Consider the following 13,309-nt stretch of genomic DNA (forward strand, 5'->3'; position numbering starts at 1 on the left):
ACCCAAAGCGATTTCATAGCGTGTCCCAAACAGGCAAACAAAAGCAGAAGAGCAAATGACTGACTCTCGCAGGATACGAACCCTAGATTTGTCAAAGCTGTGCTGGTGTATTCGTTGTGAAAACCCCGTTTGAGAGATAGATTGGCACATTGTAATTCTCAGGATTCGGGAACAACAAACTCTTTGAGTTCAGATCCGTCTTTGGTTCAGCTGCGGAGCCGCCAAAACAATTGCTTCACCAAAAGCATTATTATTTCTTTGAAGCTGCAGTTACTGATCTACTGACGTCTTGATGAATGAAAATAGTTTAATTTGTGTCTTTCTTCAAAAACAAACCCAAAGAGCCTGGGCGCAGCTCTAATGAGCAGATGAAAAGCAAACGGTTTGAGGATTAATGAAATAATAGTTCATTTTTTAAGAAGTTTGAGGCAATTCCTCATTGATTTCATTTAGTTTGTGCTACAGCATCCAAAACTTCAAGCCACAATGGTTCAAAATGTTACATCAAATACACGATGATTGGTTAAAGCCGTTGAAAAGACTCCTGGGTAATGTTGTTCCAGGGCTTTATGAAGGTCCCTCTACATTGATGGTGGTGACCGTAGCCATGAAGCAGCGCTGGAACAGCCGATCCGGATCAGGCGGCTGGTTGTCACAGTCTAGTTTGCCTCTTAGGAAATGCTTGCGGAAACCTTGCGGTCCCGACGGTGCGCTGGGTTGGCTTGGACCCTCCTGTGGACTGGGCCCATATCCTGAGAAACACACGACGGACAACATTAAGCATTTTTTCTGAAGAAAACGTGAGTGGTGTAAAAAAAAAGTGGTGCTTGCCTGAGCAAAACCCACAGGTAAGTACAAGCAGAATCAATAGTGACACTCGTCTACAAGGATGAACTCAAAATACTGAATATAAAAATAGTCAATGAGTGCTACTCGGGTATCCGTCAATACTTACTGGCGCTCTCAGGATAAGGGATATTTAGTATTATTTATATACTATTATAGAATGTGTGTGTGTGTGTGTGTGTGTGTGTGTGTATATATATATAAAAAAAGATATGATCAATAAGTAATGACAACATATGTTTTTACATTGCTTTAACTCATCAAAATAAGTTAAAGGGTAACTAAACCCCTGCTCAGAGCTTAACTCCACCCACTGGCAATTTTCAAAAAATGCTGGAAAAGTGGGCCGAGCCCGGCGGACACAGAGGGGACGAACCGAGGGCGGGGCTGAGCGGAGGGCGTGCACCTGAGACCCGCAGTGACGGATTGATTGACATCTGTCAGACTTCCGAGTCGCAAAGATGGAGAATGACTGGAGTGACGCCAGCTTTGCAACAGAGCGGTCATTTCTCCTACCTTCACCTGAAGTGGAGGAGGGTGGATTGTCTGTTACAGACACAAACCCGGAGCCTTATCAATGCGAGCCGCTGCTCAAACTGCGTTAAATCCCGATGCCGACGATGCTAGTGAAGCAGCCGCGCAAGAGAACTGACCTAATCTATCTGCGTCCGCGGCAACCACTTGCGTGTCAGGGTTTGAAAGCGCGTCTCATGTATGAAAATTATCTGTACACATGACGGACGGCAATAATATCGCAAGAAAAGCCTGACGTGTACTGACAACTGCATTATTTAACCGTATTTTCTTCAATACAATGTTAAAGCAAGTGTCAAGTGAGTTTCATTCATAATGTTTCCACTTCATGTAACATGACAGTTCATACTGGAGTGAAGCCGTTCTCATCGTGTGATTGGGGGAAACATTTCTGAGGGCGTGGTGAGCTCGTGCCAGGGGCGCGGATAGTGAGCCGTTGGAGGTACCATCCTACGTCACGATGTACCACAACGTCCAATAGGAAAATTCAACTGCAGTAGCCACCGTTCAACCTTAAGAGGGCAGCACTTTGGCGGTTTTACACCATATTTTATAGAATTAAAACACTTTATACTCAAATGTCAAAACATTTACTCGAATCAATGAACAGCATTAATAAAGCCCCAGTATTACAGATCATTAACTAAAAAAAGTTGGTTTAGGGTTTAGTTACCCTTTAAGCAATTTTCCACTTTTTTATATTATACAAGGCTCAACTCGTTTAATGACATACAAGTTGATTGTACCTAAAAATTTAAGGCAGCAACTTTATTATATATTTTCAGACTTAAAGCTGCAGTCCGTAAGTTTTGCCTCTGTGTCGCCATCTCTTTTTGAAACCTGGATATACTGTACTTTATTTTCTTTATGTATTCAGACTCCTTCTTTAGGTATACAGACGTGACGTAAAGACGCAAAGACATGCTTGAATTTCCTGCGAATTACTTTTTTAGATTATAACACATTATTACAAGCTTACCGTTGTGAATGGGGCTAAGGTAAGGAGATAGTTTTGAATACTGGCTTGTTGTGTACTTGCTCAAAAATTTATTTTGGATCATTTTTAACCTGAAAAAGTTACGGACTGCAGCTTAAAGTTTGAGTAAATTTACAATTTTCCAATGTGATATTTCTCCAGATTGAGTGACTTGGACTTGGACCCAAACTCATCACATTTGAGGTGAGGAAGTTCGGTCTGGACTTGATCCGTTGTGGAGCAACTATGCTCGAACTAGAGCTGTTCGGACCAATCAGATCATCAGGGTGGGCTTTATATGATGATGGACAGATGATCAACAGTAACGTAATCATCCACATCACCAAAGAGCGCTTGGGTTGAATTTGTTTACTAAATGGAGAACTTGTTCGTATATGCATTCACCTTTACTATTTCTCTCAAAAATGATGATGGAGTAGGTAAGTACTCTGTGTATCCTTAAATTCTTTTTACAACACCGTCAAAGATCGTCTACACTCATCTTCTTCTTCTACTTCTTCTTCTTCCAGTGTACGTGCAGTTATGCGTCGCTCAACATACGCCACTTACTCCAGTGCTCTGATTGGTTGTAGGTCTATCCAATTGAGTGCAGAGGCATTTTCTTTCCTGGTTCGGTTGAAACACACCCCATAATCACAGCCCAATGGAGCAGATCAGACTCATATTCTTACCAGAATCTGAGTATGACGACGTCAGGCTACCTTGGACTACTATTTCTGTCTAAAATATAAATATTTATCTGAGCATTTGCAAGAGCTTTGAGGATAATTGTGCACATCTCTCATGGGGCAATTTAGAATTTAATACAAGTTGTACAAGGTGAAATTGCCTTTTAATATTTATACGCTGAAATATTGTCATGCATGGTAACAGGACCTCATTTGTAAGAATATCCAATGTAATACAGTCGATGCTTGCATGGGCCATAATGCCTATAAACAAGAGCATGCATAAATAAAATGAAAAGTCTTTCATGCCATTACATGAGTTAGCCTGGGGCTATAGCAAACCCAAGAGCCCCCTTAAAAAAAAATCAAATCTCAAACACAGAGAAAATGCATCAATACCACATCTGAGGTCAAAGCAAACAGGTTTCTTGAAATTTTTATGGGGCAAAACGGTAGAAGTGATGGTTGACAAATAGACAAGCCTGATGAATCATATTTGACACTGAACATGATTTTTCTAAAACATGATGTTTGGATAATCAAGTAAACCCAAGTGTCCATTTTTGATGTTTTATAAACAAATTTCGGGAGGAACACATTCAGGAAATTAAAACTGTTAAGTGGAGCAGACCCAGATAATTAAACCTAATTGAACACAAGAGGAGCTCATTAAAAAATCAACGATAGGAGGTGTATATAGACTGCCGATTTACCTTCCTATCGTTGACAGTTTCTTAGCATCCCTCCACCACCCCTTCTCCTCACCTAATTAAACTCACATAAGACATCAAATTAATATATGTAGTCTAGTTCTAGACTATTTCCATCACGGGGGGGTACTCTGGGTTCGGGCAAAATTCCGAGCCCGGAGCCCTCCCCCGGACAGCACGCCAAATACGCATAATATTTACTCTATTTAATTTGATGTAAGTGTGAACTCGTGAATGAAATATTAATAACAAAATAAAAGTTTTCTGATATCTACTATATAAAAATCAAAAAGACATGTGAACGACGACCTAAAGATTGACTTTTTACAAAAAGTAAACCATGTAGTAGATCGTGTGCAACAGGTTTTTCAGATCATGTTGATTTAGAGGCCTTAGAAACTTGTGTATTAAAAATTATACATTTGATTTTATAGAGTTAATCTCACTTTCCCTGATCCTCAGTAGTGTTACGTAAAGACTCCTAGAGCACAATTGATCCCTCTGCAGTTCCGACACCCACAAATGAGTCAGATGAATCTTCTTTTATGTTCAATGTAACTTTTAACCTTTATTTTGTTGAGTTTAACAGGTAATCTTGTAGAAGACATACTTCGCTGCATTGTAACCTTGTTTGAGAAATACCAGAAAAATGCTACAAATGCACAAGGTGAATCAATAAAAGGTTATTTTTTGCTTTATGAGAGAACGTAACATGCACAAAAATTGGAAAGCGATGAGGGAATAATAATAAAAAGATTAGTTTTATTCATTTTTCTAAACTTTAAGTTAGTCCCTTTTAAGTAAGATTAAAAGAGAGACCTTGGCAAAAAAAAATCTGTATAAAACATTAGACCAATAAAAAAATGTGACTAGCTTTACATTAAACCCTGACGGAAATGCATGTTCAGATTGCTATTTAATCATATCATATACTATATGAGCCACAAAATCTTTGATGCATCAAAAATGATACTCAACAGAAAAACCATCAAATATCTATTTAATAATGAAAAGATATGCAAATAGCTGTCGCTTACAAAAAAAGAAAACACGCATGCAAGACGCCACACGACCAATCATAAGTGCATCTGCTTGTTCAGGCCACATGAGAAGATAATCTGCCCAAAATAAAACTACTTCAGTAAACAAACGCTGACGATATTGCAGACTAAATATCACATTAAAAAAAGGGACCAATTATTTTAAAGAGGCTGTATTATGCCCCTTTTCAGGTAGATTTTAGATTTTATTGTTCGAATGCTCAAAAACAGATTATTTTGATCATATTCTCCATTGTTGCAGCTCCTCTCTTCAGTCTGTCAGTAACTGTAAGAGCCATATTTCATATTTCAAAATGCATATTTTTATTATGTAAATTTTATATAATAATTTTTGCTAATTAGTCGTTTACTGTTGAATATATTTATTTGATTTATATTTGTTCTTACCGTGCATTTTCAGCGATGTCTATTTTGTAGCGCATGTAAAAAAACTTTGAGTGGGAGAACACAAAGCTTTTGACCGTTTATTATAATATAGCATAAATTGGCTCTCAAGTAAAGCATCTCTACAAATAAGTTGTTGAGAAGACATCGTTGCGCAAGAGCGTTATGCTGTATGTAAGAAATGTGATTCTTTATCGACTTGGACCTATGGACCTATGAACTATGGACTTCGAGTTGTGAATACAAGACAAGAAGATACGCGTCAAAACTTAATAACTAAAAGACATTCACTTGTCCCGTACAGTAACGCTCTGTTTAGTTCCTGTCTCTATGAAGCCCCTCCTTCTGAAAAGCACAATGTGCTCTGATTGGTTGGCTGGACCTGTGTGTTGTGATTGGTCAAGTGCTGTGAGCGTGTTTGAGAAATGTCCCGGCCCTTACCATAACTGTGAGTTTCAACACACTACTAACTAACTCAACCAGGCCCCACCTCTTTATTAAGCATTGGGCGGGGATTATTTAAATGAGGAATATTGTGACGTGTTCGTTCCCGGAAGAAAACTCAAGACTACAATGGAGGCGTTTCAGGGAGTTCAGAAACACTGACACTGAGGGTCCGTTCACACTTGTCATGTTTGGTTCGATTAAAACGAACCCTGGTGCGATTGCTCGGTTAGCACGATTCATTTGAACACATGTGAACGCTGCCATCCGAACCCTGGTGCGAACCAAACAAGCGGACAGAGACGCTAAAAAGATGGGTCTCGGTCCGCTTCCAAACGAACTCTGGTGCGGTTCGATTGATATATGAACGCAACACGGACCAAAGACATGTAAACGAACCAATAACAGGACGTCATGTCACAAGATGCGACGCTACAAGTCAGCTGATTTGACGGCGCGGAAAGATTGGCGTATCCAAAATGAGTAGAGGGTAAACGTGGAGCAACGAGGAGGTAAAGTGCCTCATCAATATTATGCAGATCTTTGTTTCTGCATACAACGGAGGAAATCCTGCTGCTGTTTTGAATGTTTTGAACATTCGTACAGCTCTTCGTGAGTTCTCAGCTGGTAAAAGTAAAACCATATGTACACGCATAAAGTGATGGCGTTTAATCCAGCGCATTGTTTTGAATGTTCGGTAAGCAGCTCCGTCATGAAATATACGTCATAAAAGCCGACCAATCAGGTTGTGACCGTATCCCTATGCCTTTGGTTCGGTAACTTTAGGTTTGATGTTAAAAATGCCAGTGTGAACGCTAAGTGGACCAGGACTAAATGTTTTGTTTTAGTTTTTTGGTCCAGACCAAACGAACCAAACGAACCGAACTAAAAGTGTGAACACACCCTGATATGGAGAAGAACTCCCGCTGGAGGGACTTTGGAGACCTTTTTCATGCTCAAACAACAACATTACACACTAAAAAAAGATGAATGTGTAAAAAAACTCAATAGATCCTCTTTAAAAAATCCCGAAGAATCAAAGCCCCTGATGCAGAAACATACCGTAAGTGGAGATTTTGTCTGTATGTTACGGAGACAAAAGAAACGAGAGATGTGAAAACAGAAGAGTGTGTAGGTTACTGATAAAATTATTGTAATTCTTCAAAACACACTTGATGCATTTCTGAAGAGGTGCTCATGGAGAAACTCATCTATTAACCCTGACACCATATTTAATGTAGTTAATTGCAATCATTTTATTATCCACTAAAATCCGAAACTCAAGTTTGTATGGCAGACAAAGAAAGGTCAAAGGATAGCAGAAAGGAAAGGAAAAACAACCCCTGCAATACATTTACACAGCGATTTGTAGATCTTATGAAATCCGTTTCATGCTGAAAATAAAAAGTCATGGATGTGGTCTCTTTAGAATAATATAAAGTGATGCTTTGGGTCTTCTTGCAGAATTTGTTTGTGTCACAGACACACAGGATAAATGGAGGCGGTGGGGATGTCAGAACGTCCTCTTCTTTCATCTGAATGAGGGATTGTTTTGCAGTGGTTCGGGATTTCGTAGGTTTAGGATTTCTAACGCTCGGTGTGGTTTCTTATTGGTATAAAGTCAAAACAATCCAACCCCAAAATCTCTAGATGTAGCTCAGTCCTTCCTTCAATACAAGTGGGACTTTTTAATCACCCACCTACCAATTTGAGGCATCATGTATTTAGCACAAACGGTGAAGGATGGGTAACACGCCAGAGTTTAATCACAACTTGCCTTAGCAATCAATGTAAACACCACAGACTGTATAAAACTATGGATGTTTGTGACGTCACCCGTAGGTTTCTGAAGAGCATTTTTGAAGCCCAAAGTGGGCGGAGCCAGCCGTCGCCATCTTGGCAGCGTCACTCCCGGATAACTGAAAGTGGGCAAAGAGGGGAGACGTGGCTGGAGCTGAGGTGACGCGATGACTAACAGACAACAGACAAACGGCAATCCACCTGTCACTCAAAGTGGCCACACCCTTAATTATGCAGATCTTTAAGGCTTTATATAATTTAAACTGTTTTTTAGTTATAACCCCCCACCCCCCCTCCCAGTTGTCATGAAAGGCAAAATTAGCTATAGAATTGATATTTACTATATTTACTAAGGTTTGTGCTATAGTCAATTTACAGGTGTTACTGGAGCGTGTGTCGAGAAATCCTGGAAGCTTTCAGAGAAGAGCATATCGAGGCTTGTATCGCTTGATGCTGCGTTCACACCAAACGCAAATAGAGCGTCAGGAGCGAGTGATTTCAATGTTAAGTCAATGGAGAGGCGCATTGACGCGTGTCTGGAGGTCCTGCATAATTTAAATATACTACTATTGTGTCACAAAATGTAGTTTTTAAGACTTTTTCAGGTAAGAATGTAGTTGTTTAAAGCTCAAATCTGTGGTTTATTTATAAAGATAGCACCTATTTACCAAAAAAATGATCTTGCGTTTTTGTGAGATCCAGGCGATCACCGGGCACTCAGCGCTCATTAACCCCGGCGAGAGCAGCCTTTCCTCGGCTAGTCCTTCTGACGTTTGCTGCTGTTTTTTATGTCCTGTATTGGTTCGTCATGTGTGGATCTAACAGCCAATCTTTGGAGTCATGAGTAATTTGTTGTCTTCCAAATCGTTTTGACTGAGGGCAAAGAGAAGTTTCATAACTTTATTTTTATAAGGATATTTAAATATACATGCAGTGAAGATAATGTAGGAGTTGCCTGGACCACATTTGTGTGGCTATTAATGTTTAATATATATTTTTAATGAAAATGAAAAGAGGCAGAGTGGTGTTTTATGACATATTTCTCCTGGAGCGTCTATTTCGCTCCAAACGCTCCATTCGCTGTGGACACGCGAATGGATTCAAAATGTTCAAGCATCCAACTAGATGCTGTAGACGCGATTTTGACGCTCCATTCACGTTTGGTATGAATGCAGCATTAGACCAATGACGTCATTGATGATGTCCGAAGCCTCGCTTCAGCCTGACTGGTTCAGGAAGTGGTTCGAATCTTGTCCTATTCCCAGTTAAACCCAGCCGATTTCCAGTTTTAGAATAATGACAATATTGCCCCTCCTGCCTATGTCCAAATACTTGATTTACACACATTTGATAGCCCCATTCATTTCAAGACAATACGTTTATTACACAGTTATGCTATTCAACACTCTAAAAAATGCTGGGTTAAAAAGCAATTGGGTTGTTTTAACCCAGTGAATGGGTCGTTTTAACCCAGCGGTTGGGTTAAATGTTTGCTTAACCCTTAAAGGGGCAAGCATAAATAAATTTAATGGAAAAATGATTCATTGCTATTTTTGTATGTATCTAGACTAAAATGACACAGTTCATACATTTTTTTCAAAATATGACCTTTATTTTCAAAGTTACAGTCTGTATCTCCCAGGATACATTACCCATTTAGGGTTACATTGTAACATGTATTTTTTTTATTATAGTTCATATGAAAACTTTTAAAACATTGAATGAACAATTATTTAGCTAAATTTTTTCATGTTATCCATGCAACATTAGAAAAATTGGAAAAAACTGAACGTTTTCTCCCAAGATGCCTATGCAGGGTATACATTTGTGTCTGAGTGTGTGTGTGTGTGTGTGTGTGTGTGCGCACGTGCGTGCGTGTGTGTGCGCGCGTGTGTGTGCATGTGTATGTGTGTGTGTGCGCGCGTGTGTGTGTGTGTGTGCGAGTGTGTGTGTGTGTGCGAGTGTGTGTGCGAGTGTGTGTGTGTGTGTGTGTGTGCGAGTGTGTGTGTGAAATAAAGTATTGGGAAGGGGGGTTCCTTCCCTCTTCCCTCCACTCATTTACTAACATTTAGGCCTCAAAACATAAGAATATCTGTGAGTGATCAGCCCTGTTAAATACCCTTATATGGGCAATGTATCCCCCAGGATACAGACATTCAATGGCTGATAATCAAAGTTGTGAGACGATTATTTAAAAAATATGCACAAGAACATGTAAAACTATCCTTAAAAAACTATTTTCTAAAACAAAATCACTCTAAAATATCTTAATTGTGAAAATATAAAAACACTTACCTCATGGCCAGTGTCTTTGTCCACGTATGCTGCCATTTTGGATTTTGATACAAATGTTTGGAATGTTGGCATAAAGTCACATGACCCTGATTACATGACCCATCCTCCCATTAGTGTTTCTCATCAACTGCAACCACATAATGCCCATCCCCCCATGGCCCTTCCCCCTACAGCCTGTTAAATGTCTGTATCCTCCAAGATACAGAAACTCTTTAAGGGTTAAAACAACCCAATCACTGGGTTAAAACAACCCAATTGCTGGGTTAGTCCATTTTCAACCCAACTTGGGTTGTTTTTAACCAAGCATTTTTTTAGAGTGAATCATTATATACCACCAGAAAATACACATTATATTCATATAAATAGATTAGTCAATGTGGATTTTTTTTTTTCACCGTTATATCTAAGCCTTAACTGACACAAAATACAGTGTATCACAGATCACATCAGGTCATCTGTAATGTATCTGCTTGTTTTACACTCTTTGACCGTCAGGTGCAAGGTCGTAACCATGTCTTGAACATTGGGGGGGACCAATTTTTTTTTTTAATAAAACATAAAGAAACAGAACAGTGAACGAAATTCTAGGTCTAATTCTAGCTGGGAAATAATCCTTTTGGGACTATTTGCAAACAATATTTGCATTAATTTGCGTCAAATATATTATTAGTCCCGAGATTCTTCACATTAGTAGATAAAAACATAGATCCTCATCCCCAGTGGTCTGGTGGTAGAATTTTTGCAAGCCGTGTCAAAGGTTACAGGATCTAATCTGCTCTCATATAGTTTTTTTTTTCTTCTTCCTTAAAATCAAAGATGTTCATCAATGATTGTATATTAAGAGCATGGATATGTTTGTGTTCGCTGTTAGACCATTGAGACAAACCAGGCTAAAATTTAACTTTTAAACATTTTTGTCATCCTAACAACAACATATAGAGCACTGTGTAATTAAGTGCAGCAGAGAAGTGCAAGAATTCCAAATATTGGGGGGGGGGGGGGGGGGGGGGGTGCATTTGGCCATTTCTAATTATTGGGGGGGTGTCTCAGTGTCTATGGTGGTTATGCCCATGGCCAGGTGGTATTGAGAGCAAATGAAGCCCCGAGAAATGAACCCTTGTGTGAACCATTTGGCTGAAAATTTGGCACCATTACTTCCCACCCCAAAAAGCACGTCTTAAACCAGACGCTAACTGTCCGGCTGAGTCTGTGTGCTTTAATTTGCGCGTTGTCAGTGGATCACGTGCAGAACTTTCCACTCCCATCTGCATTTTTTTGGAATTGCGCTCTAACGCTAATTTGCTCTGTTTAGTAATCAAATTATCACATGTTCCTTTGTCACAGTTTCCCACCACTTTCCCACGTCTGTTTCCTTAGTAACCCTCGTTAGTATAGTTTGGTTCAGCTGTGTTTAGTTAAAGAAGTGGTGAAACACATTGTGGGGTGCACTGTAACATGTGTTCATGCTTCGTTTAAAAAAAATTGCATTATTTTTCATATATTTGACCTTTATTCTACACTGCTCTGTCCCTCCTTGTAAAACGGTCTGATGGTTTCCGGGTTCTATGAAGCCAGTCCCTCAAAAATATGCGATGGGCTCAGATTTGTTAGCTGGCCCAGTATGTTGTGATTTGCTAACTGCAGTGCAGTTTGTCGTAAACGTCACGCCCCTTACCTTCACCGGTAGACTGTGCTTTGGTCAGTATTAGAAACAATGGCGTCAATAAAACCATATGAGCCCGAATCAGACCCAGAACATTTTAGTGAAGATGATCAAGCAGAACCTGTTCAGTCCTCAAGAGTAAAGACTGCGGATCTATAGTGATCGCTACTGAATGGCACTTTTACTTTTGTATTTTTAGAACGATTATAGCCAAATATCTGTCGCAAGAACTATTAACCCAAAACGAACACTAAACACTGGCTTTTCTAGTAGCCAGTAACAGACTGGTTTGCAGAACATCGTTGTCATCTGTTTACTTCCTTGCTACAACGTACAATTAACGTATTACAGGAAAACACATCGATGAAAAATAAATCAGACTTACATCTTGTGGCCCGTAAACAGCTTCTGTTTGTAAATCCAGCTTTCAGGACAAGCCGGGGTGCAAATCCTGCATTGAACTCGCGAAGATTGTGGAAGTTTTCCTCCGTGAAATGTGCAGTGGGAGCCGCGCGTGCATCTTGCATGATTCACACTGGCAGTGTTTGTCTCGCTGAACCGCTCATGAATTGCAACGGACGAATATTGTCCATTATGTCACATTTTCCAGTCTTCTCCTCCGACCCTGTCTGTCTCGTGCTTTATGATGGGAAGCATATATCTGCGACCTGTTCCCCTCTGTCTCATACACATGTGCATATAACATGCTGTATGTTAAACGCTCTGCAACGCACCCCCGTCCCACAAGGAAGGAAAGCAAGTACCCCAGACCTGCAATCCGGATGAAAATAACAGCATTTCGTCGGCATTGCAGCAACACCACTCCAGCCTATACCACTAAACCACAACAACAGCGATACAAAATGGCCTCACCCCCCCCTTATTTAATATTCTCGGAGGAGGGGTTTATGTAAATATTGGGGCTGGTGATGTCAGAGACCCTGGAGGAATGTCTGTAGTCGCCTGCTGGCCGTTTGCTGTAGTCCTTAGAAATGGATTTCTTTAAAAGCAAATATCTCCCTTTGCTTTAAACTTTGAACGTTGTAACTTTGCAGATGTTGTTTATGCTCAAGCAGCAACATTACACGCTAGCTAAAGTTAGAATAGTGAAATCGTGGTTTACCACCCCTTTAATCATCTTGTTTCTGTTCTCTACTTCAGTTGCACCCTGACCTTCAGTCTTTGTCTAGTCACTGTTACGTTGGAATGTGTTTCCTATTTTTATAAAGTTTGTATTTTGAGTTCCTGGTTCACCAACTGTTACAGTCGTGTTGTTTTATTTGACTCTCTTCATCTTTTACTCTCATAATTAGTGTAGTTATCATGAGTACACAATTAATATTAGTAGTAGAGAGACGTGTTCTTAGCAAGTGTTAATGAGTTAAAAGGAGTAATTATAACCTTTCAGGTCTTTAGATAACGTTACCGCTCGACACAAAGTGTCATCCGTTTGTCTCATTAAACCTCTCTTCTCTGAATCGTTTCATTTTCACACTCAGATCTCGACCCTCCTGCCAATTAAGCATTCTATTGGATATTATATATAGACCTTGGTGTGCAAGATGGGTCACATTCAACCTCTAAATCAAAAGAATGAAGCCTATTTTTAGGACCATAGATTTTTTTGACATTTTCATGACAATTGAGCTTAACTAGAGGTCACTGTAAGCACTCACAGAAGATATATAAACCTTAATTAACTAGAAAATATACATTATCATCTATTTAATTATCTATAGTTGATGTTCTTAATGAAAGTTATGATGAATTGTTACCGTAAAATTACACAGCCGCAGGTCCTTGAGTCTTATTGGATTTAATGACAAACAAACCCGATGGCGTTTTATTAACTAAAAAACTGGGGTTAATGTTCTGAATTGTCATGAATATAAATGTCACAATGCAAT

General features: G+C 39.5%; 1 protein-coding gene across 1 annotated transcript in view; it reads right to left on the reverse strand.

Annotated features, from left to right (window-relative positions):
* Positions 1-567: 567 nt before the first annotated feature.
* The window catches only part of LOC307117482 (protein shisa-like-2A), a gene marked incomplete at both ends in the record, with an annotated part of 39,077 nt that continues 26,335 nt past the window's right edge, over positions 568-13,309 (reverse strand). Inside the window, one exon of the mRNA XM_079802336.1 lies at positions 568-752. Coding sequence (XP_079658462.1) covers positions 568-752 — 185 coding nt within the window. The remainder of the gene's footprint in view (positions 753-13,309) is intronic.

The sequence above is a fragment of the Gobio gobio genome (genome assembly GCF_949357685.1).
Source record: "Gobio gobio genome assembly, chromosome: 21".
Lineage (NCBI taxonomy): Eukaryota > Metazoa > Chordata > Actinopteri > Cypriniformes > Gobionidae > Gobio > Gobio gobio.